This window comes from Kwoniella bestiolae, chromosome 8 (genome assembly GCF_000512585.2).
Source record: "Kwoniella bestiolae CBS 10118 chromosome 8, complete sequence".
NCBI classification, from domain to species: Eukaryota; Fungi; Basidiomycota; class Tremellomycetes; order Tremellales; family Cryptococcaceae; genus Kwoniella; species Kwoniella bestiolae.
This window is the reverse complement of record NC_089248.1, coordinates 1,179,643-1,203,539: the sequence shown is the minus strand read 5'-3', so window position 1 is coordinate 1,203,539 and position 23,897 is coordinate 1,179,643. Positions and strand designations below refer to the sequence as shown.

The 23,897-nt window shown below is 46.2% G+C and overlaps 11 protein-coding genes across 11 annotated transcripts; 5 read left to right on the top strand and 6 right to left on the bottom strand.

The window, feature by feature from the left end:
- Positions 1-47: 47 nt before the first annotated feature.
- On the bottom strand, positions 48-1,543 carry I302_109036 (uncharacterized protein; the record flags this gene model as incomplete). Its single annotated transcript, XM_019194764.1, has 7 exons — positions 48-212; positions 303-371; positions 444-490; positions 552-697; positions 800-855; positions 970-1,115; positions 1,216-1,543. The coding sequence occupies 7 exons, from the start codon at positions 1,541-1,543 to the stop codon at positions 48-50; spliced, it is 957 nt and encodes a 318-aa protein (XP_019043600.1).
- Positions 1,544-2,050: 507 nt separating this feature from the next.
- On the bottom strand, positions 2,051-4,665 carry I302_109035 (uncharacterized protein; the record flags this gene model as incomplete). The annotated part of the gene is made up of 13 exons (XM_019194763.1): positions 2,051-2,200; positions 2,562-2,935; positions 3,001-3,038; positions 3,091-3,245; positions 3,315-3,422; positions 3,494-3,643; positions 3,713-3,801; positions 3,869-3,977; positions 4,046-4,124; positions 4,216-4,344; positions 4,417-4,447; positions 4,508-4,583; positions 4,663-4,665. 13 exons carry the CDS (start codon positions 4,663-4,665, stop codon positions 2,051-2,053), a joined length of 1,491 nt encoding a protein of 496 aa, XP_019043599.1.
- Positions 4,666-5,287: 622 nt separating this feature from the next.
- I302_109034 (uncharacterized protein) lies at positions 5,288-6,620 on the bottom strand (the record flags this gene model as incomplete). Its single annotated transcript, XM_019194762.2, has 5 exons — positions 5,288-5,411; positions 5,488-5,559; positions 5,658-5,797; positions 5,876-6,087; positions 6,350-6,620. The coding sequence occupies 5 exons, from the start codon at positions 6,618-6,620 to the stop codon at positions 5,288-5,290; spliced, it is 819 nt and encodes a 272-aa protein (XP_019043598.2).
- Positions 6,621-7,065: 445 nt separating this feature from the next.
- Positions 7,066-10,980, bottom strand: I302_109033 (uncharacterized protein; the record flags this gene model as incomplete). The annotated part of the gene is made up of 18 exons (XM_019194760.1): positions 7,066-7,208; positions 7,274-7,427; positions 7,496-7,528; positions 7,593-8,033; positions 8,097-8,210; positions 8,271-8,771; positions 8,828-9,032; positions 9,098-9,246; positions 9,304-9,433; positions 9,483-9,630; positions 9,693-9,804; positions 9,869-10,045; positions 10,111-10,227; positions 10,304-10,408; positions 10,465-10,486; positions 10,546-10,602; positions 10,665-10,747; positions 10,822-10,980. The coding sequence occupies 18 exons, from the start codon at positions 10,978-10,980 to the stop codon at positions 7,066-7,068; spliced, it is 2,850 nt and encodes a 949-aa protein (XP_019043596.1).
- Positions 10,981-11,535: 555 nt separating this feature from the next.
- On the top strand, positions 11,536-12,405 carry I302_109032 (uncharacterized protein; the record flags this gene model as incomplete). Its single annotated transcript, XM_019194759.1, has 4 exons — positions 11,536-11,556; positions 11,725-11,811; positions 11,975-12,068; positions 12,335-12,405. The coding sequence occupies 4 exons, from the start codon at positions 11,536-11,538 to the stop codon at positions 12,403-12,405; spliced, it is 273 nt and encodes a 90-aa protein (XP_019043595.1).
- A 490-nt stretch (positions 12,406-12,895) lies between these two features.
- I302_109031 (histone acetyltransferase type B subunit 2) lies at positions 12,896-14,846 on the top strand (the record flags this gene model as incomplete). Its single annotated transcript, XM_019194758.1, has 10 exons — positions 12,896-12,970; positions 13,038-13,060; positions 13,122-13,205; positions 13,284-13,444; positions 13,551-13,779; positions 13,849-13,923; positions 13,983-14,061; positions 14,124-14,191; positions 14,253-14,379; positions 14,466-14,846. The coding sequence occupies 10 exons, from the start codon at positions 12,896-12,898 to the stop codon at positions 14,844-14,846; spliced, it is 1,302 nt and encodes a 433-aa protein (XP_019043594.1).
- A 310-nt stretch (positions 14,847-15,156) lies between these two features.
- Positions 15,157-16,634, bottom strand: I302_109030 (uncharacterized protein; the record flags this gene model as incomplete). Its single annotated transcript, XM_019194757.1, has 4 exons — positions 15,157-15,804; positions 15,913-16,038; positions 16,108-16,177; positions 16,309-16,634. The coding sequence occupies 4 exons, from the start codon at positions 16,632-16,634 to the stop codon at positions 15,157-15,159; spliced, it is 1,170 nt and encodes a 389-aa protein (XP_019043593.1).
- A 676-nt stretch (positions 16,635-17,310) lies between these two features.
- Positions 17,311-18,708, top strand: I302_109029 (uncharacterized protein; the record flags this gene model as incomplete). Its single annotated transcript, XM_019194756.1, has 6 exons — positions 17,311-17,364; positions 17,438-17,523; positions 17,619-17,697; positions 17,764-18,096; positions 18,179-18,518; positions 18,578-18,708. 6 exons carry the CDS (start codon positions 17,311-17,313, stop codon positions 18,706-18,708), a joined length of 1,023 nt encoding a protein of 340 aa, XP_019043592.1.
- Positions 18,709-19,098: 390 nt separating this feature from the next.
- Positions 19,099-19,782, bottom strand: I302_109028 (FK506-binding protein 2; the record flags this gene model as incomplete). The annotated part of the gene is made up of 4 exons (XM_019194755.1): positions 19,099-19,196; positions 19,256-19,354; positions 19,446-19,522; positions 19,619-19,782. 4 exons carry the CDS (start codon positions 19,780-19,782, stop codon positions 19,099-19,101), a joined length of 438 nt encoding a protein of 145 aa, XP_019043591.1.
- Positions 19,783-20,130: 348 nt separating this feature from the next.
- I302_109027 (uncharacterized protein) lies at positions 20,131-21,447 on the top strand (the record flags this gene model as incomplete). The annotated part of the gene is made up of 8 exons (XM_065870784.1): positions 20,131-20,167; positions 20,249-20,275; positions 20,334-20,387; positions 20,452-20,555; positions 20,705-20,759; positions 20,832-20,871; positions 20,934-21,088; positions 21,173-21,447. 8 exons carry the CDS (start codon positions 20,131-20,133, stop codon positions 21,445-21,447), a joined length of 747 nt encoding a protein of 248 aa, XP_065726856.1.
- Positions 21,448-22,153: 706 nt separating this feature from the next.
- I302_109026 (uncharacterized protein) lies at positions 22,154-23,868 on the top strand (the record flags this gene model as incomplete). The annotated part of the gene is made up of 8 exons (XM_019194753.1): positions 22,154-22,305; positions 22,387-22,447; positions 22,555-22,690; positions 22,787-22,930; positions 23,023-23,059; positions 23,158-23,421; positions 23,562-23,721; positions 23,797-23,868. 8 exons carry the CDS (start codon positions 22,154-22,156, stop codon positions 23,866-23,868), a joined length of 1,026 nt encoding a protein of 341 aa, XP_019043589.1.
- Between the last annotated feature and the right edge of the window lie 29 nt (positions 23,869-23,897).

The window sequence follows — 23,897 nt, the reverse complement described above, 5'->3', positions numbered from 1 at the left end:
GATACATATAAGTACGACTATATTTCGCTATACATGATCTACCATCCCTACGAGCTCTTCCTGTCCATCCTCCTGTTGATCCCCCCAATGAGCGTCTTGACTATGACTTCGGCCGTCAATTGCTGCCCGCAGTAAGGTACAGTATCGACCATATCTCTTATGTCGTGTTTGTCCGATAATCCGTCGTCGAGTTCTTGTAGGGCTTCCTTGGCCTGATCAAACGTACATCATATGAATCAGTACCATTAACAGTATAGATCTACAAGCTGTGAAAGGGCATATAAAGGCAAAAGAGCACTTACAGATGGATCGTCGCCCACTTGAAGGAATTGGATACCTACTTGAGATAAGGGGTATTCACCTTTATCGAGCTATGACAATCCACAGACAAGATTAGCTCCCTATCTCTTCATTTAGATGAGGAGACATCACGTCTAACTCACACGCTTAGCAAATGTTATGATTACACTCTCAGGATCGTCCGTGGGAGCTAGTGAAACGGACCATCAGCTATCCACCCAACAGTCAATGAGATGAGTGAGTTGACTCACCTCCATCAGTAATTACAATCAGATTCATAGGTTTCACATTCCCAGTCCCCGGATTCCTCGAGCTGGAGAACAACGAAGAAGTCCGATTACCCCTTTCGAGGGTTTGCATGTACTCTCGTAGGATATTTTCTAGTCTCTGACCTGTTCTAAAGCCATGGGGAGAAATCAATCATCATCAGCTAACACAACTCAAATCGGAGATAGGAGTCTGTGGTAAATGGTAAGATCAGTCCTGAGCGAGCACTCACGGGGTCGCCCCGCTGGGTTTGACAGCTTCGAACAGCTGCATCACCTGATTTCCCGTCTATATTGAAGGCATACCGTCAGTCAATATACTACAGCCCTACAGCCTTGAAATGTGGAAAAGGGAACAATTGGAAATAGGGATAAGGAAGAGGAAAGGGGAACTTGGACCCACCCTCATCCCATTCCCTTCCTTCCTGCTATTCAAAAACTTGACATCAATCCCATCTTGGTCGTACCGCGCCGCGATGTCCGCCACGCCCATAAGTGATGTACGTGCTTCGTTCCATCTTCGACCTTTCATCGACGAGCTGTCGTCGACTGTGCGATATCAGCCTGGTTTCTGGACCAAATAAGGGATATGGGAAGAATGTAGGATGAACAGACGGCTTAAGAAAAGAAAAGGAGAATAGACACGTACTTAAGAATACCGTATCGTACTCCCTTAAAATCTCCAGCGGATCCTCACCAGACCTATCTCGAAATCCATCTACAGGCGAGGTAGGAGCGTAAGCCGGTGGTGCGGGAGCGTTGGCTGTGGATATTTTAGGTACATTTTGTGGTTGTTGATGGACAGATCCCCTCTTCGTCGACGTTGGTGCGCTGCTTGAGGGGATGGTATCTTGCATTATATATGGTGAAGGATCTGGAGCTGGAGCTGAAACAGGAAGTTCGACAATCCCATTCCCATTGGAAGTGCTACTTAGGTTCTTGGATCGTCTCCATGATTTGGGTCTGAATATTGACATGTCGTGGGGTGTACAGTGTTGAGCGAAAGTATATTACAGAGTAGGGGTGTAGAGGTAGGTCTAGTTTGATCAGAGGTGTCACTTGAAAAGAGGAAGATTATATCAAGGAGAGAAGTGAGATCCGAACAGACTTGTACTTATCTAGTGGCGGTGCAACCATGACAAACATTAGATTAGGTTGATCATGGATCATGCCGGTTAACGGATCAACCGGCCCAACGACATCACCGAGGTGTTCTTGGCATTATTATGCATCTTGCTACGGCCGTAAGACACCTGCAGATGTGATATGTATGAGGACGGTAGATCTAGATGCAGATGCACAACCTCCAATACATGTATGTATACTTCACATTGCGTAGAACCAAGATGGATGATGACGAGAGTGTCAGTAGGCTTAGCGAAGAGTAGAGGAGTGACGTTCGACGTATAGATAGCTGTAACCGGTTTCTCGAGGAGAAATCATCCCAGTACATAAAGTTCATAAACAAAAAATATAGAGGACCACTAGCTAGTTTCTTCTATGTCAACCACCTGAACTATTTCCAAGACAAAAGCAGAGGTCACACCAGGGATGAATCGCTCAGCCTCGATGAATGCTTGTCGGAGCCGTGCCAATGCCTCTCGGGCGTGATCGTTGGGTACACGAGCTGCGAGCTATGCCGAACAAAGTCAAAGTCAGCCTCAAGCACATTCCTCCGCCACTCATCTTCCTCTATCCTCCTCTCCGGTCCTTTGCTTCCTCTAAGTCTCCTTTAAACCTTCCACCTTTCCTTCTTCCTCCCTCCGCCGTTCCCACCTTCCACGTTTGGAAAGAGTTCCGTCCCCATCTTCCTTCTCCCCGTCCGCGTCCCCGTCTTCCCATCTCTCTCTGCCTATCTGCCCCTACCTCCCTTCCCCGCTCTCGGCCAGGTTCCTTCCCCTTCCCTCCTCGCTTGTATTTAGACAACCTCCATCACTGTCTCATGCTACATTTACCCTTTCCTTTCGAGACTACCAACCCCAAACAAAAACTTACACTATTAATAGCAGGCACGATAACCCCCTCAAGCATCACATCCTCATCCCCCTCGTCCTCGTGAGCTTGCGGCGCTTGCTGTCCTTGCTGGGCATGTTGATGTTGATGTTGATGAGGAGCCGGACCTTGAGGCAGAGCATTTCGGATCGTTTGATAAGCTGGTTCAGGGTCCGAACCTATGATTGTAGCCTGCGAAGCCGACGGCGGTAGAGTGGGTAATGCTCTACCATTGATCGAGGGTGGTAAATCGTTCTTGGTTGGAGTGGCGGAAGTAGGTGTTCCGCCTGATGATGGAGGGAGGGGTCGTCCAGTTGCTCGAGATACTGTACTGGGTTGAATGGGCTGGGGAGGAAGGGCATTTCGTACGGTACCGACTAACGAGAACATTGTGATCAGCATCAATCTTGAGATTGTTTCCTGTCATGACAGGAATGCTTACAATCCCACAAAGCATCTTGAGCAGGTCCATAACCATGCCTAACCAAACTATCAGCTACTGATTCGTCAACAAGTAAGAATTTACACTTACTCTGAGGACATTCCATCTCCTCTGTTATCCTCACCTCCCTTGGCTCCTCCCTCAGCCTTCCATTTCTCATACCTTTCAATCAGCTCGGTAAGGTATGATGCCTTTCTGGCCGTTCGGATGAATTTATGTTTCAACAGGTCTTTGGCCGTAGGACGCTACACAAATAGCCCAACGAAGTCAGCTTCAACGTCCTCCCCATCAGCGGTTGAAAAGGCAGAACTAACCATTCGAGGATCACGTTGCAAGCATAGCGAAACGAAATCGCGGAAAGTCCTCGAGAATTTAGTCTCGTCTAATTGAGGTGGTGGGTTCTTGGGGATGAGGAAGAGGACCTATCGGAATAGATACTAGAGATAAGCTCCTCAGACTACATAACAGAAGTAGGCTGTCCAGCCGCACGTACCTTCATAGGATGTAGATCCGCATAGGGAGGTTCACCCATAGCCATTTCAATACACGTGATTCCCAAACTCCAGATATCCGCTTTATGATCGTACCCTGATTGTTTGATGACCTCGGGTGACATCCAGTAAGGTGTTCCGACGAATGTGTTCTGACAATCAGGCCGATATTCATCAGCTATCAACACTTTCAAGATGACGTTGCGATTGGTTCCACTCACCTTCTTGGTCATCGTGGCGGTCAATTGACCAGATACACCAAAATCGGCGAGCTTGACATCCCCTCCAGAGGTCAACAGGATGTTGGCGGCTGAACAGGCCATCTTGTCAGTTGTATTCGGTTACCGCTGAGCCAGCACAGCGGGGGACCAGCTAACCTTTGATATCCCTGTGTAATTTGCCTTCTCCATGTAGGTATTCCAATCCCCTTAGTAGCTCTCTAGCTAGAATTGCGATGTACTCTTCTCGGAATATACCGGCTTTCATCTATCATCATATCACCTCGTCAATCACAAGATGGAGGGAAGTGTCATGATGGTGATGGCACCACTCACCAAATCAGAACATGATCCACCCGAGCAGTACTCCATTATGATCCATAAATGGGATCCTTTCAAGTACGAGCCATGATATCTGTGGCAGAACAATCTCGAATCAGTATGACTCTACAATATTTACCGAGTACCGAGAAGAGAGGGCAATACAGGCAATGAGATAAGCCCACCTGGTCACAAACTCGCTGTCGAGCTGTCCCAAGATCTGAATCTCCTGTTGTATATCATCAATCTCATCTTCCGCCGATTCCAGATCGATAATCTTGATAGCGACAGGAAGGGAAGTCCGTTTGTCGTATCTGATCGCATTCTGTCAGCTTATCGGCCCGAAGAGGTCAGTTGAGAGCTAGCTGAGAAGGAATGGAACCTACCCTTTATATACTTCACCGAAACTACCTTTACCTGTTTCATGTAAACTAAGTCAGCCCAGTCGTGACGGGTATTAAGCAAAAGATGACTGACCTATCCTATTTTGTTTGACATAGTACAGTTCTGGATCTGCATGCGGGTTGTTCGAGCTTGTGTTGGAGTACGTCGACTATGTTGGAGGGCATCAGCACATCTTTGGGACTGCCTAGTAGGGCAGCGAAGTGAGATGAGATATGAGAGAGACTTACCATGATGTTATGCTATATGATATGATATGCTGCTTGGATATGGTATGAATCTAATGGGAAGAGGGAGTTGCCACTTGATCAAGACCAAGGGCTCAGAGAGGTAAAAGAGGGACGTGTGAAGAAGAGTACTCGTAGAGGGTGCTTGGTGTCTTTTGGGTACAATCAACTGAATGGGATGTTCTGAAGTTGATGATGTCGTTGTCGATGTGTTTGTTTGGCTCGTTGTCCAAGCCAAGCTGGTGTCGTCTATGGTAATCGTGAGAGTCGTGAATGGAATGGAATGCAGTGGAATACAATGCAAGAAGAATCAAGAGAAGCAATATGATGATGATGTTTGATGAGATAGAGCAGCAGTGTATATGGTTGAGCTTTGATCGTTGTTATAGTCCTATTGTGACGCGGAGGGGCTGATGGTTTATTCTGAAACATCCACTCTGTCTAATCAGTCGCGTGGTTTTATTAGGCCATATACATATACCCTGGTTACATAGTCAAAGCTCACTATTGCATGCATGAAAGATATACAAATCAACTTGGACATTATGCCTTATCATAAATTCATATTCATAGCATGGCGTAGCATCGAGCCCAGAATCACAAGAACAGAAGGATGTCACTATTACTATCACTGAGAAGCAATCTGTTCAGGTTGTCTGTTTTGAGCATTTGCACTTTGATCGAAATATCCATCAAGGGGAGGTGCGGTAGGCGGCGTGGACGGACGTGGTATACGATGTAAGAGGCCGTATCTACAGAACATGATCAGCTATTCATCTCGATACAGTGAATCTTAGAGCTGAAGAGAAGGAGGACGAGGTCACTCACCCGATACCACACCCTATCAAACCTTCTCCTCCCCATTGTCTTGTAGGGTACAGTATGACCTCACGTAGGTTGCTGTGATCGGACGGAAGGCTGTCAGCTCTTCCTATACACGGTATTACACCAGTCTACAGAGACTGATAGAGTATCAGTGTCAGATTGTTTGTACTCACTCCAGATCAGAATTGTACACAAACAACCTCAAAGGCTTATCCACATGAGCTTCAATCAAATTATAGAAATCGTTCTCGGAATGCAATGGCCCCCCTGACCAAGCTAAGACGTAGTCACCCCACGGTACTAGGCCAGCCATCTGAGGGGAAGACCCAATTTTTCACTGTCAGCATTATATTTCATATATAGATAGGTTTCTCTGTGACGCTGGACTCACCTCCGCGGGGGATCCCTCCAACACATCGAGAACATGATAAACGCTCTCCAACGCATTCGCAGGATTACACACCCGTAATGATAAACCAAGTAAAGAAGGTTTTGGTGTGCCCGTTGGATTTGACGAGGAAGTAGAAGAGGAAGTAGGAAGGGAATCTCCATTGGCAAGTAGTAACGCTTCGGCCCATGCTCTCGAGGGTGTAATGTGGACGTCTACTCTCATTATAGCTCGATGTCAGCTCAGCAAATGATTCACTCGTTTACGTCTTCCTGCCTAATATCTCGCCCTTAACTCGACCGTGAATCCATCGTGTCCCATGTGATACACACCATCAGGATCCTCCAAGAAACTCAGAAGATAAAGCAGAACGTGATTCGTCCCATCTCAACCCTCTCTCCGACATCTCTGACAAGAAACCACTACTCCATCTACTTTCGGAAAATATCATATGACCAGGGGAAACAAGTTACTCACCCCGTATCCTCTGAGACTTTGCATTATAAACCCTCAACCCCACCAACCTCCCCTCATTCTCCTCTACGACTTTACTCAATCCAACCAAGCTATTCGTACCGTCCTCAGAAAGACTCGCCAAATCCTGGTTGTTCCCCTGCTCCGTCGAGATTCCAATCACGTAATCGAAGTATGGTTCTACCAGCCCATCGGCGGGGGACGAGTCAACGACGCGGAGGCAATGTAGTGCGATGGATGGGAGGGAGGTGGGGAGAGAGGAGGATTGGCCCATCTTGGATTGGGGGGCGTTATTGGGTTATTAAGTGGTGGTTGTTGGGGATTGTTGGCACTATCTGTTCTTTCTTGCACTTGAGTATACGATATAGATGCAGATGATTGATTTCTTGATGATCATGGGTTTGGTTGTTTATGTCTGTATCAAAGGACAATCTATACAATCAGTGTACTCAAGACAAACCAACATTGACAACAAGCAGAAACCAAGGAACGCGAACTAGCGCATGGGCGGATACCACCGATCCATCTGCACCTCTTCCATCTTTATGTGTCCCAGGTAGGAATCATTATAAACCAGGTAATTCTGTGCATAGAGTAATAATCATATCCAATTTCGTACCCCATACCCCATACTCCATAATCATATAATATCTATGTCTTTACAAGAGAGAGATCTCAATCAACCTTAAAAGCTTTTCTTCAACTCCATTCCAACATCATCACTTCAAAGCCTTCTGGCTCAACGTGATCTTATCTCCCAAACTCAAAGCTATACCCTGAGTCTTGGATCTTATCCTGACGTGTCCTGTGATGGAACCATCCTCTGTCCTTTCGATGGACGCATTCGCAAGGGCATCTTCGCCTATACCAAGTCAAACGATAAAAAGTCAGCTCCAACTTCACATAAAGATGGGAAGTAGCACTTACCAAACAACGACTTGGCAGCCAAATTGGCAGAAAGGAAATCGCAATCTCCCGACAGAGCAGCTTCGGGCGTGAGCAGCGCCATATGTGTAGATTTGAGTAGATGGTCGAGGTACGCTCGCAAGTCCGAGATGGAAGTTTGCACTGCTACCTTGTTCTATGTCGCAAAACATCCATCAGCTTGTTGTTCCTTCATCTTACGGTCGGTAAGCTGAAGGCACTTACCTCCCATTCGAATTCGGTCCACATCGATCGGAACTACACATGACCAGATACATCAGTCATCCACCTAACAAGCAATCCCAAGTAGAGCGTAACTCACCTGAGCCTCGTTCACATAGTTGGGCTTGATGAAACTCATGATATCCACATGAATATCCGACATCACAATAGTCACATCCGAGTCGCTTGCACCCTGCTTCTGGTACGTGATCGCACCAAAGATCACGCCAGTTTCCGTCGACGAGACTTTGACAGTAGCAGTGAGAGAGTGAAATCCATGAGGAGCAAGGGTAACAGCAGCAGGCCTCTCGACAAGCTTGAGATCTCCTAGCGTCGCAAAGTCCACGGTGAGGTTCTGCATGGTCTCGTTTGTAGTGTTGACCAACAAGACGTCGAGGATGATATCGTATTGCGATAATGTCACTACTGTCTCAGCGTAGACTGGGTCGGAGAAACCGGTTAATTGGGAGATTCGAGATAGTTTGGATACGAAGTCGTCTTGAACTTCCGCTGCTCCGGTGGCTGCTACGAGGTCATCGAACTATACAGAAAGTCCATTGGTCAGCTTATCACCTTCTATTTCGGTCACGACAGACGAACTCACGTCATCAACATCACCAAGTGTAGATTTCTTGGACAGTTGCCTGAATGTGATCAAGTCATCCGCTTGGACAGTCGTAGTCTTGCTTTCCCTTTCTTTCTTCTCCAATGCTTTTTTCTGTTCAATCAAACCTTAAGTCAGCTAACAATCGAGTTGAACGTGAATCGAATAGCTCACCTCCTCAGTAGCCACCATCTTAGCATAAGCAGCCTTCGTATCATGCAAGAACACATCCTGCAAAATCTTAGAAGACTGCAATTCCGCAAGAGTTTCTATACAGTTCATTATCCTTTCTTGAGAATCTTCATCGATAGGAACGGCGACGAACTTCGATTGACCAACTCGGATGATAGAGGTCATGATGAGGATAGCTTCCGCTCGGAGGGTATTGATAGATTGAGAATCGGATTGACCCTCGGAGAATCGAAGGACAAGTTTGGTAAGGGTTGCAGCTAAGACTGAAGCCGTGAAGAAATCTCCACCGAGTATCAAAGCACGTAATGGTGGTTTGGTAGCTGCTCGGACCTGTTCCAATCTTGCTGCCTGGGCTGTTGAGGTGTATACAGTCTCAGTAGCATAAGTACCATCGGCCAGCACTCGGGTGGTAGTGACGGCTTTCGGGGCTTCTTCTTTCTCAGTAGTATTCTCATCGGCAGCTTCAGCTTCATCCAGTAGGCGCTATGCAAATCTCGTAAGCTGGAACCCCTTCAACTGCAGCGAATGTAGATACTTACCTGTTCGGACGCTAAGATGGGGATTTCTCCCAAAACCTTCCTGATCTCCTGGATGGCTATCTTGATATCAGAAGGGCCGGTAGCGTACTCTCCAACTATCCACATAGCTCCCCTGAACACCTTTCCAGATTTGATATCTCCGAATGTAGAAACGAGTTTCTCTGTGATAGCTGGTCGGAGATCTGGGAATCGTTCCACTACCTCACTGCATGAGATGTATCAGCTATCTGTACCTTTTGCATCATGAAGAATGGTGGAAGGATAGCTCACCGGACAAAGGAAATAACGTCCACTGCAGAAGGGTTGTTCGAGTCTCCCAAGAAGTCCATAAGGACATGGACGACATTGGCGGCAACTTCTGAGAACTTGATGGCGCAGGAGTGGATGCTTTGAATGAGGAGTTGTCGGTATTCAAGGTTCTATGCGGAATGGTCTTGCGTTAGCTATTTGTAACCCTTAGAAGGGATGAAGCTCACCTTGTCAAAGTCTTGATCAAGAGTGCCCTGTAGCTGCTTTTTCAAAAACAAGACTACGTCTTCTACGTTTCTGCTAGTCACCATCTCAAGAGCGATACCCAGAGCTTTTCGCTTGACCTCCATATCAGGGCTATCGAGGAGGTTTAGCTTGGTTCTGATAAAGCAACGAGAACACTTACCTCGTCAACACCTTGAGGATATCCATGACCATAGGATCCAACACATGTTCATGTTTAGCTCTAAGATTGTCAAATCGATCAAGTACGATAAGTTTGACATTGTTATCGGCTTCTTTGACAATGAGCTCAGCGAGTGCAGCAGCAGCAGCTGTAGATCATTGTGTCAGCCTGCTACGCTCTTGCATCTCCTGGACGAGAAGGCCAGCTCACCTTTTACGGCAGCAGGGTTTTGAGTCAATGTAGTTAGGCTGGTAGCTGCCTCGTACTTCACAGCGTGAGATTCAGCATTGAGGAGCTCGAAGATACATCTGATCCACTTCGCCTAAGCGATGTGCAATTCATTCAGTAACTGATAGTCTGACTGGTCTGGGACAGCAACTGCTTACCCTATGTCCACCCTCGGTCTTAGCTTCCTTTCTGACCAACTCAATCACAGCCATCTGCATTAACTCATCCATTCCTGAGATCTGATCAAAGTTGTTGAGGAGATATCGAACAGCAGTAGGCTGAGAGATGTTGCAGAGTGTGACAAAGGCATTTCGTTTACATGTTGAGTCGGATTCCTTCAATGATAATCAAGAGATGTAAGCTTATCAACTGCAATCTCATCCAGTGAAATAGAGCTTACAGCTACTAAGAAAGTCTCCAATAGTTCGGGTGCATCAGGTATAAGATGTTCGTGATCTTGGTAGATGGTATATGTGGCGAAGACTGCGTTCTTTCGGACGAACGAATGACGGTGTTCCTACAGCATTGCACAGAGGGTAGGTAAGTTGGCCCGCGCGTCAGCTGCGATGGACAACACCGAGTACGCAACTTACCAGACATGATCTGACGATTGGAACCAAAGGTTCTAATAGCTCTGACTCTCTGATCTTCTGGAGGAAACGCAAGGTCGCTCCTCGGATGTATTCGTTGGGGTGTTGCTGTTTTGTGACTAGTCAGCTTCTTGACGTCCTTAGTTGGATCCTTTGGAGCTCACCAAATCATTTCGGATAGCGTTACTGGATTATATACAAGTCAGCTCATCCTTTGTGGAGAGGTTTAGGATAATTGAGCTCACACTACCAAGATCATCTCCTGCTTCAATTTTCCATTATCATCAAGTTTAGGGCATATCCTATTTCCCAATTCAACCATCAGCATCAACTGTATCGTTCTGTCATCGTAGGGTTAGCTCACTCCCAATAGAAATGCAACATCTTCTTCAACTGCTTATTACGTGAGGGCATGACATATTGAATGATAGGCATGAGCAATGAGGGCTATATATATCCAAACGACAGATCAGTCACTTTGCTACTCAAGATAGAAGATAGTAGAGCCTAAATTGACTGACATGACCTTGACCGTTCAATGTGCTAACGATGATCCTCCTCATGGTCTCCAGCTTGACCTCGTCTGATCCCTTCTGCAGAGCATTTCGCAAGTCCTGTGAAGAAGGTGCGTCAATCAGGTCATCGTGGACGATGGTGTAGCACGTTGAGGATGGGTTCATTATGGTGGTGGACCGGCGATACCGCCTCGAGTACTTTTCGGTCTGGGGATGAGGGCGAGGATGTGGTGGTCAGGTGAGAGAGGTAGGTGGATGATGTGGTTCTTTTGGGTATAGGATGATGAGCTGAGCGAGGTTATTGATAATAGGATGTACATGTATGAGGATGCATCGTTGGAGGTCAAGTCAAGCTATCAAGCTAAACCTCGTCGCGTCACACCAAGACACACTCAAACGCATGGCAATGGTGATGGGATATGCCACTCTCACGGAAATATCGGAAATATCCACTTGACCCAGTCTTCTCGGTTTATCCCGGCCTGTGTATTCTTGCTCCTTGCTATTCGAGGTTTGTATGCTGGTTGCTGGTTGCTGGTTACTTGCTCTCACGAGTGATTTGTTGACTATTTGACATCTCGTCAACATTACCTATATACTTCCTCACGCATCTCATCTACCATTCATCACTCCATACCAAAAGGGCACCCGAGCCCTCCGATTATCACTTCCCATCTCTCGAATATCACATCTTCTTTCCCTCGCAAAAACATTTCGAAAATGGCTACTCCCACTACCAACGTGAGTATGAAGAACAACTTAAAGAGGAGGAATGACCTTTCAGCAGTCGTGTAAAGGAAGAGAAGGTTGAGATGCGAAATGGACATTGCAGGAGGGGAAGAGTCGGGTATGGGAGGGAATGGAGTTTGAGGAGAATCGTATGCTAACTGAGCATTCATCGATATACAGGTCGTTCGATGGTCCGCTCTCATTGGAGGTATCTTCTACGGTATAGTCCACCAGTCAACGGTGCAAAGTCTGTATGACGAGAAGAAGGTTAGTGTTGACATAAGATATATCTCAAAAAAGAGAAGAGAAGCTGATAAATCCTTCCGTCTGTTATCCTCTTTGTGACTTATTTTGCATCTCTTCCGAACAAATCGATGATCAAATTGTAAACTCATCCAACTCGATCATTCCACGGATACACTGCGAATAGGCTGCCCACGCCGTTTCCCACCGAGCGCACCTTGTCGAGGAGGCTAAGAAAGCTTATGCTGCTAAGAAGGCTGAGAAGACTGGAGGATCAGGATGTGAGTGTTTGGTCCTTGGTGTACTCGACGTGTCTGGTCAGGAATGGGTCAGAGGAAGCTGTATATGATCTTGAGGGGGCAGATATAGAAACGTGTATGCTGGATTGACTTTCAACGAGGTGCGGAAAGGTCATGGATGAGTTGTTGAAGGAAGTTACTGGTAGCAGAAGTGTATCAAGATTGAACGTCGTGTTTCTCCTAACACTGCTCGAACCTTATCAAAATATAGTCAGGGACTACATGCTGACCTTTCTTTCTCCTCCCAGTGATCACCGACCCAGAGGACCCCAAGTTCGATTTAGAAAAAGTGATTGAAAGCTGGACAAAGGATTCATAGTCTTTTAGTTGGGATGGGTATCTGTTGCAAAATATAATGATGCAATGATCTTGATAGATGGCATATGAGGATAGAAGATCTCTTTTATGGCTTGCATATTGTCTTCTATATCGTATAGCACCGCCAAGACTATATATGCTCATTTGCGTTGTGATCAATTCTGGCAGCAATGGCATAGGCTAAAGAGAAGAGTGGTGAAATATCGTGATATCATCATTCTTTTCCAACCTGATGAGAATGGCTTTTCCATGTTGAGATTAGACGCGTCCAATTGCAGCCAAACTGGTCATGTTGATCCAATCATCCATTCATCCATATATTCCTTTCTCTGCTCTTCGTCAAATCCAAACAAATAATCAACAACTCCCCTACTTCTCTTCATCGACCGATAGACTGATACCGTCACGGCTTAGCTCGCTGTATTCTGCTTGCTGATAAGCACACTCTTCACCTTCCTTCCGTCTACACCACCTCGTCAACCTCTCTCACCATGGCTCCATCCGAACCCATCGAGATTGAAGATGATATCTCCAACGCAGGGGACGACAGTCAAGTGATCAATGAGGTGAGCTCTCGCTTCTTTCTCTTATCAAGGAACATCCAGCTAACTTGGCAATATCCTGTGATTGTAGGAATACAAAATATGGAAGAAGAAGTAAGCTCAATCTCAAGAGACTGCGATTTGCAACTCTTTTAGCTCACTTTCATCTACGTAGTACCCCATTCCTATACGATACAGTCATAACGCATGCCCTTACATGGCCGTCCCTCACCTGTCAATGGCTTCCAGACCAGACTACGTGAGTAATTAATGCATCCCCCCTCGAGTGTCTGAGGAGGCGGAAGAACAGCTAATATAATGTAATACCACTCTTCAGTCCCCCCGATGCTGATTATACAGTCCACCGAATGATCATCGGTACTCATACCTCCGGTCAGGCAAAGGATCATTTGATCATCGCCGAGGTGTTGCTTCCTAAGGGAGGGATGGAGAATGCTGGGAAAGAGGTGGCTGAGATGTATGATGAGGATAAACAAGGTGAGTGCAGCTTTCCTTCCAAACATAGACACCCACTTTCGACTCCATCATTCCCAATATACTCTGATAGGTATGAGTTTACTAAAGTCACTCAATGTGATTGCAGAAATCGGATCATACACCAAATCCCCCGCTCGAATCAGAGCCATCCAAACGATAAACCACGAAGGCGAGATCAACAGAGCTAGATACATGCCTCAAAACCCCGAACTCATAGCTACCAAAGCTGTCTCTGGAGACGTATTAGTGTTTGATAGGACTAAGCATGAGTCAAAGGCGAATCCTAATGGCGAGTGTAGGCCTGATATAAGACTCAAGGGTCAAAGTAAGGAAGGGTGAGTTGTCAGCTAAGATTCGCAAATGCAGTTTATTTGAGCTGACGAATTGCTTCGAACGATCTCTAGATATGGTCTTGCTTGGAGTACTGTCAAGGAAGGCCATATTCTCAGTGCGAGTGAAGACACCACTGTTGCTCACTGGTAAGTTCACTTTCATCTCTCAAGAAATTGTGCGGTAATGCTGATAGTGGCACGCATAGGGACATTCAAGGTTATCAGAAGAAAGACCCTGTCCTTCAGCCTCTGCGTGTGTACAAGGGTCACTCGGCTTGTGTAGGCGTGAGTACAGCTCATCCTTCTTACAAGGGAGGGCATCGTGCTGATATATCACATTTGAATAGGACGTCGATTGGCATCCCAAGAACGATTATATGTTCGCATCAGTCGGTGACGATAGGAAGATCATGCTGTGAGTCAGCTTGCTGAGCCATCTTTCCGCACTCTTAAGCTGACCATGTTCTACGTCATAGCTGGGATACCCGAAGCGATAATTCCAACAAACCATCATCATCCGTTGAAGGACATACTGCCGAGATCAATTCCGTGGCTTTCGCACCAAGCTCCGATTTCTTATTCCTGACCGGATCAAGTGATAACGTGAGTTCGGGTTCACCCCTGACTGCTTTTTCCTGTGCCCTTGATATGCAGAGCTGACCAGATCTCGTGCTTGTGCTTGTACTTAGACAATCGCATTATGGGATACCCGAAACGCCTCCAAGAAACTCCATTCCTTCGAAGGACACACGGACGACGTCCTCCAACTCTCCTGGTCACCCCACTCCCCCGTGCATTTCGCCTCTGCCTCAGCGGACAGACGAGTCCACATATGGAACCTCGATGCCATCGGGTCGGAGCAGACTCCAGATGATGCAGAAGACGGACCACCTGAATTATTGTTCGTACATGGTGGACATACCTCCAAGGTCTCTGATATAAGCTGGAGTCCCAATGCGAAGTGGCATTTGGCTACTACTGCTGAGGATAATATCCTGCAGGTTTGGGAACCTTCTAGACATATTAGGACGCCTGGTGAGGGGGATGTGAATGCCATGGATCTGGAGTGAGCGATGGTGCAGGAAGGGAGAGAGACGCTGGTGAAGAGGGATTGAACAATGAGAAACTGCTAGATGGATAGAAAGGTGAGAGGGAGTAAATTCGATGATAGATCGGGGATGATGAAGAACATCAAGCCAAGTATCATACAGACAGATCGAACATGCAAAACATAGTGTCCCTTTTGCAGAATGGTACAACATCTAAATTGCATTGCGGATCCACAGTAATGTATATTATAAAGCGATATATATCCTAGGAGTGTGTTGTAGCATGATCCCTCTCGATGAAATCCAACACTCAATAGAATATCTACATGTTTCAATTGATAACCACTTCCTCGACTTTCGAAGTAAGATGTAATACCCCATCAACCTTCTTCAACTCGTCTATCCCATCTACATTCACATCGATATTGATTATCCCATCTTGATCCGGTTGCTTCTCGATATTATCCTCTAGATGTAGTATATCATTTATACTTTTCTGATTCGAATCCCCATCTTGTCCGTCGATATTGATGAGTGTTGTATCGGGATTATCTTTCAGCGGCGACCTTGGGATATGCTTATTCGTATCCTTATACTGCTGCCGCTGCTGCTGATCAAGTCTTAAGCTCGTTATGCCATCCACCGCATCACCCTTCTCGCCCGTATCTTCTTCTTCCACGTCTGCTTTTCCATTACCCATCGACATAGAAATCGCACCATCAGGTATCTGTCCCTCCTTGCGCTGCGCAATGACCCCCCTCCGAGGCAAAGTCAACATCCCCCACTCAGGCAAATTACCCACCCCTCCCCCTTTCGCTATAACCTCGTTCCATACCGGTATAAGATCGAAGAGATCGATGAATTGCTGGTCAACAGCTCGTGATTTGGGGGAAGAGAAGCGACGGTACTCGTCGAATATGCTGGTTAGGGACCATGATTGGAGGCGACGGATGCAGCCTATGAGACAGCCTGTTCGGTGCTGCGTCGTTGAAAAGGGGGATTAGCTTGAGGTATCCTGGGATGATATAATGCTTTGGATTCGATTTTGGATTTTAGGTGTTGGATTCATGAATATCGCTTGACTCACCTTGCCCTTATTACAATGTATCAATACTGGATGATTCCGTACGTCGAGGATCGCTACGAGTGCTGAGCAGATGACGTCTTCGGGGATGTTATCGAAGGGTTCTTTATTGCCTGGTATACCGAATTGCTAGCGCAGAACAAGAGTATCAGCTTAGAAGCGAAAAAGATTGACAGGACTAAGAGGAACGTTGCTAACCATAAATTGTATATCCTGGGATTGACACCATTCCAGATTCGCTTCGGGGTAATCTTCCAGTACCAGTGTTCTACAGACATGAGAGATATGAGCTGCATATCCTACATCGTTCATTCCTGTTCATCATGAGATCGTCGAGTGACGCGATCATTCACCCCAGATGGGACCAGCATGATGTCTCAAGAAAGGACTAGAACCCACAAAACAGTCTTCAGCCTCAGCGTCTCCATAAACCCGAAATTCCTCTTCTTAGGAAACCCACTCCTGTACACTCCCTTGGACACCAACGAGAAATTCTCAGGAGGGACCAAGTCTTCTTCAACCTTAGGTAAGGCAGGGGGAGGCAGATACAAGGGATTAGGTGGTTGAGGTTGGGAGATGGTGGTAGAAGATCCAGGGGTGGGTGAAGGGTTGGTTGATTTGGGGTTGGAGGTGGATGGGCCAGCAGTTGGGAGCGGGGATGAGGCGAGGCGCGAGGAGAGGATGGTCGCTAGGAAGGGGGGTATGGAGGGGGGTGGAGATGACATGTTCGGAGCACTGGTACTTGATTCCGATCTCGGTATAAGGAGGGGATGTTGGCGAGAAGGTCGATTCGAATTTGAGCCGGATTGGCTTCGCTGTGGATGTACTATGGACTCTTCATGGGTAGTTGGCAGTGCTTTGGTATCGTTGTTTGTGGATGTCGGTGCATTAGAGTGGGGTTGTGTGATGAATATAGACTAAATCGAAAGATGGTATCAAAATAGACACGTATGATCTTGGTCGTGATGGTCCATCCAACATTGAATCCTCCCTCGTAAACACACGAAACCTCGGCCATCAACAATCAAACCTTTGATACCGCCGGTGTATGAGTATCGAAATCTAGTTTAGTTTGATTTTGTAATCAAATTAGTAAAGCTGGATTACAAAGCTGGATTATACAGCATTACCAATTCGTAATGAGGATCGTCGGGGGGGAACATCTCGTAAGCCGTCGGAAACGACCGAAGTGAATGAGAATGAGATGAGACGATGAGACAAAGAGGTATATAAACAGGTATATGGAGAGGTATTATATGAACATCCCACGTTACAAACATATCCCAATAGCAGATCTTGTATTTCACTGCATTAATCCCTAGGCATCCAACAAAGCCAGACCGAACATCTTGTACCCATCCATCTCTCATAAAACCACTTACTCACAACTCTCTGAACGACATGGCACCTACAATCAAACCGGTCCACCTGGACCTGCAACCCCTCAAGCCAGAGGTAAGCTGTGTCCACCTCATTCCACTCCTGCCGGATGATGGAATGTACAGCTCACGCTCGATATGGTATATAGGACATACCAGACCCATCTTCAGCAGAATTCGATAAATTCCTGAACGACCATTTTGAGATGGGCATCAAGCTGACTAAGAGCATGTCGTGAGTGCTTGGTATATCCCACTCATACCACGATGAGGATCATGTAAAAACCACGATGGATCAATCCGCTGATGTGATGGAGCACACTCATATAGGGACTGGAATCATCATTCAACGAAACACGATGGGACAGTGAGAATACTGAACCTCACCACATCCTCAACATATAACGACGTAAGTGACAATCAGCCCAAAGCGTCGGGGGGCTATCTCAGCTGTCATGTTGACGGTGAAGTGTAGATACGTAAATCCCTAAATGGCATAAAAGAATACTGGTGCGGCCGCGAATCTCACCATTCCACCTCCCTTCCTAAACTACCTACAGACTCCTCTACCCCGAGCAAAAGACACTCCGCATCGTACAACCCCGTCCATCTCGCCAGGAGATTATCCGATAAGATTACAACGCGCCATTCGGAAGACAAGGGGCATGCGAATGGGAATGCTCTGAATGGAAGCGCTATAGAGGAGGAGGAACCCTCCGAAGTGGAACGACAGGCGTTGTTCATGAGTACCACGCCTGAGGGGATTTATGAGCGGTTCAGGAGGGGGTTATTGGAGTATCATAGTGAAGTGAGTGACTATCCGTTTCTCACCTAAAGTATAATTCCAGGGGAAAATGAAAGCTTATATGGTATACATGTATGTGTGGTAGAACGAACGAGAATACATAGAATCGATGCGTGAATCCGAATGTCTCCAAGTATATCGCAAACATTGTGCGGAAGTTTGGCGTCTGACATTCAAGACTCCCCCACCTACCAACCCACGTACATTTGTCGTTTTGCTTTTATCTAGGGAACTGACGGGTGAACCAAAAGGTGAAAGAGCATTTATGAATATCTCAATACCGTTCGAACATCCCGATTGTCCGCCTAAAGTGAACAACGAGAAGTCTAGAGTGAGGGGGAAATACGTCAGTGTGGAGAGAGTGAGGGAGATCGAAGGTGGACGGGAGGTTGAATGGAGGATGGCTACTTCGAGTGATGCTGGTGGTGAGTTGACTGTCTTTCTTTCTTGCCCACCACCAAGCTGACTACGAGTCTTGGTATAGGTAATATACCGCGATTCGTGACGAATGGATCTTTGCCCAACAGTATAGCTGAAGACGTACCGTCCTTCTTGGGATGGATGGTCAAGCGTTTCCCCGTAGGTGGAGAAGTGACTTCGCGACCTATCGCTTAGTAACTATATGTATATATGTATATATGTATATATGTATATATGTATATATGTATATATGTATATATGTATATATGTATATATGTATATATGTATATATGTATATATGTATATATGTATATATGTATATATGTATATATGTATATATGTATATATGTATATATGTATATATGTATATATGTATATGTGTATATGTGTATATATATATATATACATATATCAGATCAGTACGTTGTAAATAGCATTGTACAGGATAACTTCGATAGACTAGAATAACATAGTAAATTGCATAATGCATATTACGGATGAACCGTATATAATGGTTCTTCAAACCTCCTGTCCATTCTAACAACACCACTACTGGTCATTCTTACTTCTGATCAAGCGTCCAGCCTACAGCTCATCGACAAATCTGTTTTTGATGCCTAATAACTCCACTTCGAAGATCAGCGCAGCCTGAGGGGGAATCACGGGAGGACGACCGCTTTCGCCTGATTGAATGGGAACAATATGTCAGCTCGATCTGCTGTAGTAGTAGAAGAGCACCCACCATAAGCCAATTCATAAGGAATGGTCAACTTCCTCTTCTCGCTGACGCACATGTCTAATAGACCTTGATCCCACCCTTTGATGACTTGACCAGCACCGACTATTCATGATATGCCAGTATCAGCTTGCAAATGTACCTAGAGGTAGTAGTCATAGGTAAAGCTGGAGCGCAGACAGTGATCAAGACTCACGGGTGAACTCGAAAGGCTGATTTCTATCCAACGAACTATCAAATTTACTTCCATCCTTCGCCAAAGTCCCTGTATAACTGGTTTACCAAGCATATCAGTTGACTCATTCATATGAAAGCAATGATAACCTGCCAGCTGATATGGTGAGAAATCCAAAAGTCAGGATGACTCACTGCATACTGAGCTTATCGCCCTTCCTAGATTTGATAGGACATTCCTCAGGTTTGTACTTGATGCCAATTTGAAGCTGGTCTTTCGCCTTGCCAGTTCCTGAGGCTGCCAGGACCAATGCCAAAGAGACGAGGAGGGCGAGGAGGAGGGTCTTGGGGTTGTACATTTCGAGTTTTTCTGGTTGTTCCTTTTGTGGAATGAGAGTGAAATGGAGGGAGAAAGGGGGAATGAAATGAAAGCGAGCCAACAAAGGCAGACTACGCCGGACGACACGTTGATGATCCGAGCGCAGGTTACTAGCGTGAACTCATGTGCGGCGATGTCCGTTGTCTCGAGGTGAGTTTAGTGTATTTAGGCTTTGCGCTTTGATGGGTATGACGATGAAAACATGCAACAATGCTTTTTGATGCTTGGATCGTCTTTCTTCATCTATCTCTTCATCATCATCAACAGCAATCTACTACATATTCGTATCCCACTCGGTCCCATGATTCGTCTGTGAGGCGCCTGTACGATGGAATACGAAGGTACGGAATTGGTAGAGGCATACGGTACGTCTTACTCTTCCCTTCCTTCTAGTTCCCCTCTTTTTGGCTGGTAGCAGATTGATGACTGATGCCTGAATGATGTAGATTACCTATTCAAATTCATAGTGATAGGTGAGCTTCCTACTGCTACTTGGCCGGCTTGAGCTTATGTCCTTCATTCGGTGTTTAGGCGAAGCAGGAACGGGGAAATCATGTTTGTTATACCATTGCATACATGAACAGTGTACGTAGAACTCTTTTTATCGAGTTTCACTCAGCTACTTCAATATTTTGTTTCCATCACACAGCTGACGGCATAGTGAATATAGTCAAGGAGAATTCTGCACATACGATTGGTGTTGAATTTTCTTCGAGGACGCTCAGGATAGGGGATAGGAATATCAAATTACAGGTGAGTAGCCTTCGCTTTCCTCTGATGTTGAAAGTGAGGGCAGATAGAGATGCTATAAGGTATAGCAAATAATTTACTTGAGAAAGGATGGATCTGGTCATTTTTCGATATCTAGGTCGTTGTTGCTGACTTGTTTCATACCTGTCTAGTTATGGGATACAGCAGGTCAAGAGAGGTTTCGAAGTGTGACTAGGTCCTACTATAGTGAGTCGATCGTGGCCTCAATTCGTAAAGTAGAAAGTGCGGAGCTGACTGTCGGTTGGTGAATGTCGATAGGAGGCGCAGCAGGAGCGATACTGGTATATGATATAACATCGTGCGTTCAGCTATTGCCCTCCCCCAGATACAACACAGCTGATATGCAAGATATTTCAATAGACGGCAGTCCTTCGTCAATCTCAGTCGGTGGTTGACAGACTGTCGAGCATTGGCATCGCCCCACTTGGTGATGGTATTAGTAGGCAACAAGCTGGATAAAGAGGAGGATCGGGAAATAGAGTACGCAGAGGGATCAAGGTGGGCCCAGGAGAACGGTACGTCATCCGATATGGCTGAGCTGGCTATTTTGTGTACAAGCTAGGATGAGCACAGCTCACTTAAACTTGTTGCTCGATCAGGATTACTTTTCGTCGAAGTTTCCTCTCTGGCAGGAACGAACGTCATGACTCCCTTCCTACTGGCGGGTAGGACGATATTGTCAGTTATAGACGCTGGTACACTCGACCCCGACTCTGCAGGAACAGGTATAAGCTATGGAGAGCGTCAGCTGAGGGCGGTGGGGAGTAGTTCGAGGTTATCTACTGCTTTCTATGGGAGTGTGAGGAAGAAACAGAGGAGGGATAGTGTCAGTCTGAGGGATATGGTGGGAGGTGGTCAGAAATGTAGTTGTTAGCGTGGTCCTGAGTCTGCGTTCATGTTATTCCCGAGGAGTTTGTAGGCTGTCAGACCTGTCGTCTCGTTGCAGAATAGCTGTTAGAGGGTAGATCGGGGATTTTCTTGTCGTTTCGTCATTACAGTAATTACCATTATAATATTGATCCCTCTGACACCAGGGCATGTACATTATTCTGCTTTCTCTTTTTCCTCATGCCTTGGATACCCACTCGCACGATATCCTACTGAGCATCCTTCCCATCGTTCTCAGACTACATCTGATGCATAGATACTAGTAATGATGAATCGAGTCAACAGAGCAGCATGCACACCGAGTAAAACCGATCCACCACCCGCTTAAACACCGGTTATATAGGTATATCACTCCGGTTAATGCAAGTCACCGGAAGATTCATTCATTTCCACTATGCAAAAGTTTGAAATGTGACTGATGTATAGAGTTGGAGTAGGACTTCACACGAACGAGTCAGAGTCAACAGTATATTAGTATATAAGGTTGTGAGAGAGGACACAGGATACCCAGTGAAATATATTCTACAATCAGCACTTGGACACCACCACAGTTCAACGAACAGGATTCGAACACATTATCTCACTCTCACAGCGAGACGTACCGCCGACTATCAACGACTCTGCACAGCCCAACCTCGTTTCCACTTCCTCAACTCTACAAATTCATTCTCCACTGTATAACCTAGACCGCAATGTCCTCATCAACATCCAAGCCAATGGGCGGAGGAGCCTCAGGCGACAGGGTCAGTCCAGCGTCCAGCTCAGCAGGGAAGAAAGAGAAGATCCCATTGTCGACTCACCTGATAGCGGGCGGTGTAGCGGGTCTGGCAGAGGCTTTGGCATGGTACGTTGGCTGTTTGCTTGCTTGCTGTAAACATGTATTGTGATTGATATGGGACCATGCTGATGTTCTATACGTATCTAGCCATCCTCTGGATACGATCAAAGTTAGGATGCAGCTGAGTAAATCTAGGAAATTGAAGGGTGTGAGTTGAGCGGATTTCTTTCGCCATCCTATCGCTCTCTATCCGTCTCCATGCAGAAGCTCTAATATGTCAGCCTGGATGGTAGCTAATACCCATTGATGGAATAGCTCAAACCACTAGGGTTCTTCGCAACTGGCCGACAAATCGCTGCTCGAGAAACACCATTAGGTCTATATAAAGGATTGGGAGCTGTCATATCGGGTATCGTGCCGAAGATGGCTATACGTTTTGCTTCTTTTGAGAGTGAGTGGTAAATCTCAATCATCCCGAAAAATTCCTGTCTATTCCTTCAGTAGACAACGGGGCTAACTCTGTATTCGTTCTTCACTTGACTTGCAGTGTACAAGGGGTGGTTGTCATCACCAGATGGGAAGATAGCACCCTCCGCAACTTTCTTAGCTGGACTGGGAGCGGGTGCTACGGAAGCTGTTGCTGTTGTTACACCTATGGAAGTTATAAAGATCAGACTACAAGCTCAGCAGCGTGAGTTGCCATTCTCTTTTTATTGGGGTATCATTCGCTTCTGTCATGGTGGAAACGTGCGGATGGCTAATGTCCTCATCCGACCGTACTAGACTCACTGGCCGATCCACTGGACGTACCTCGATATAGGTGAGTCGACCCCGTATCATCTGAAACCCTTGCTACGATCTTACATCTCCACCTGACAAGTGATATATCAAAGCTTATTCATCTGCACACATCAATAGGAACGCAGCCCACGCAGCATTCACCATCGTCCGTGAAGAAGGTCTCTCGACCCTCTATCGTGGAGTATCTCTCACAGCGTTAAGACAAGCTACGAACCAAGGCGTGAATTTCACGGCATATCAGCAATTCAAAAAATGGGCGTTCGACTTCCAACCTCAATATAAGGATTTGGCCGTATTGCCAAGTTGGCAGACTATGATTCTGGGTTTGGTCTCGGGGGCGATGGGGCCGTTCTCGAATGCTCCGATTGATACGATCAAGACGTGAGTTGTGTTTTACTTGGTACCCTCCTCGTTATGCTCCTAGGCATCCTAATGACGTCTAAGTGGAGGCTATCGGACGATTTGGCCCCAGTGATAGAGGTAGTCAGATCGAAGCTGAATTTATGATATCAATCACATAGACGTATTCAGAAAGCATCGCATGTCCCTGGTGAAACAGCCATGTCCCGACTCGTCAAAGTCACTTCAGACATGTTCAAAAATGAAGGCGCCAAAGCGTTCTACAAGGGTATCACTCCTAGAGTCTTGAGAGTTGCACCTGGTCAAGCTATCGTGTTTACCGTGAGTGATCTCGTCAAGTCTTCTGCTCAGTTCCGACTGTGGACGAGGCTGATGTTGTGGTACATATTCTTGTAGGTATATGAGAGAGTCAAGAAGATGATTGATTATGCTAAAGGGTCAAATCTCGGAGCAGAATATGATGAGTAACTTAGTGGAAGAAGGTCTGTGAACTAAGT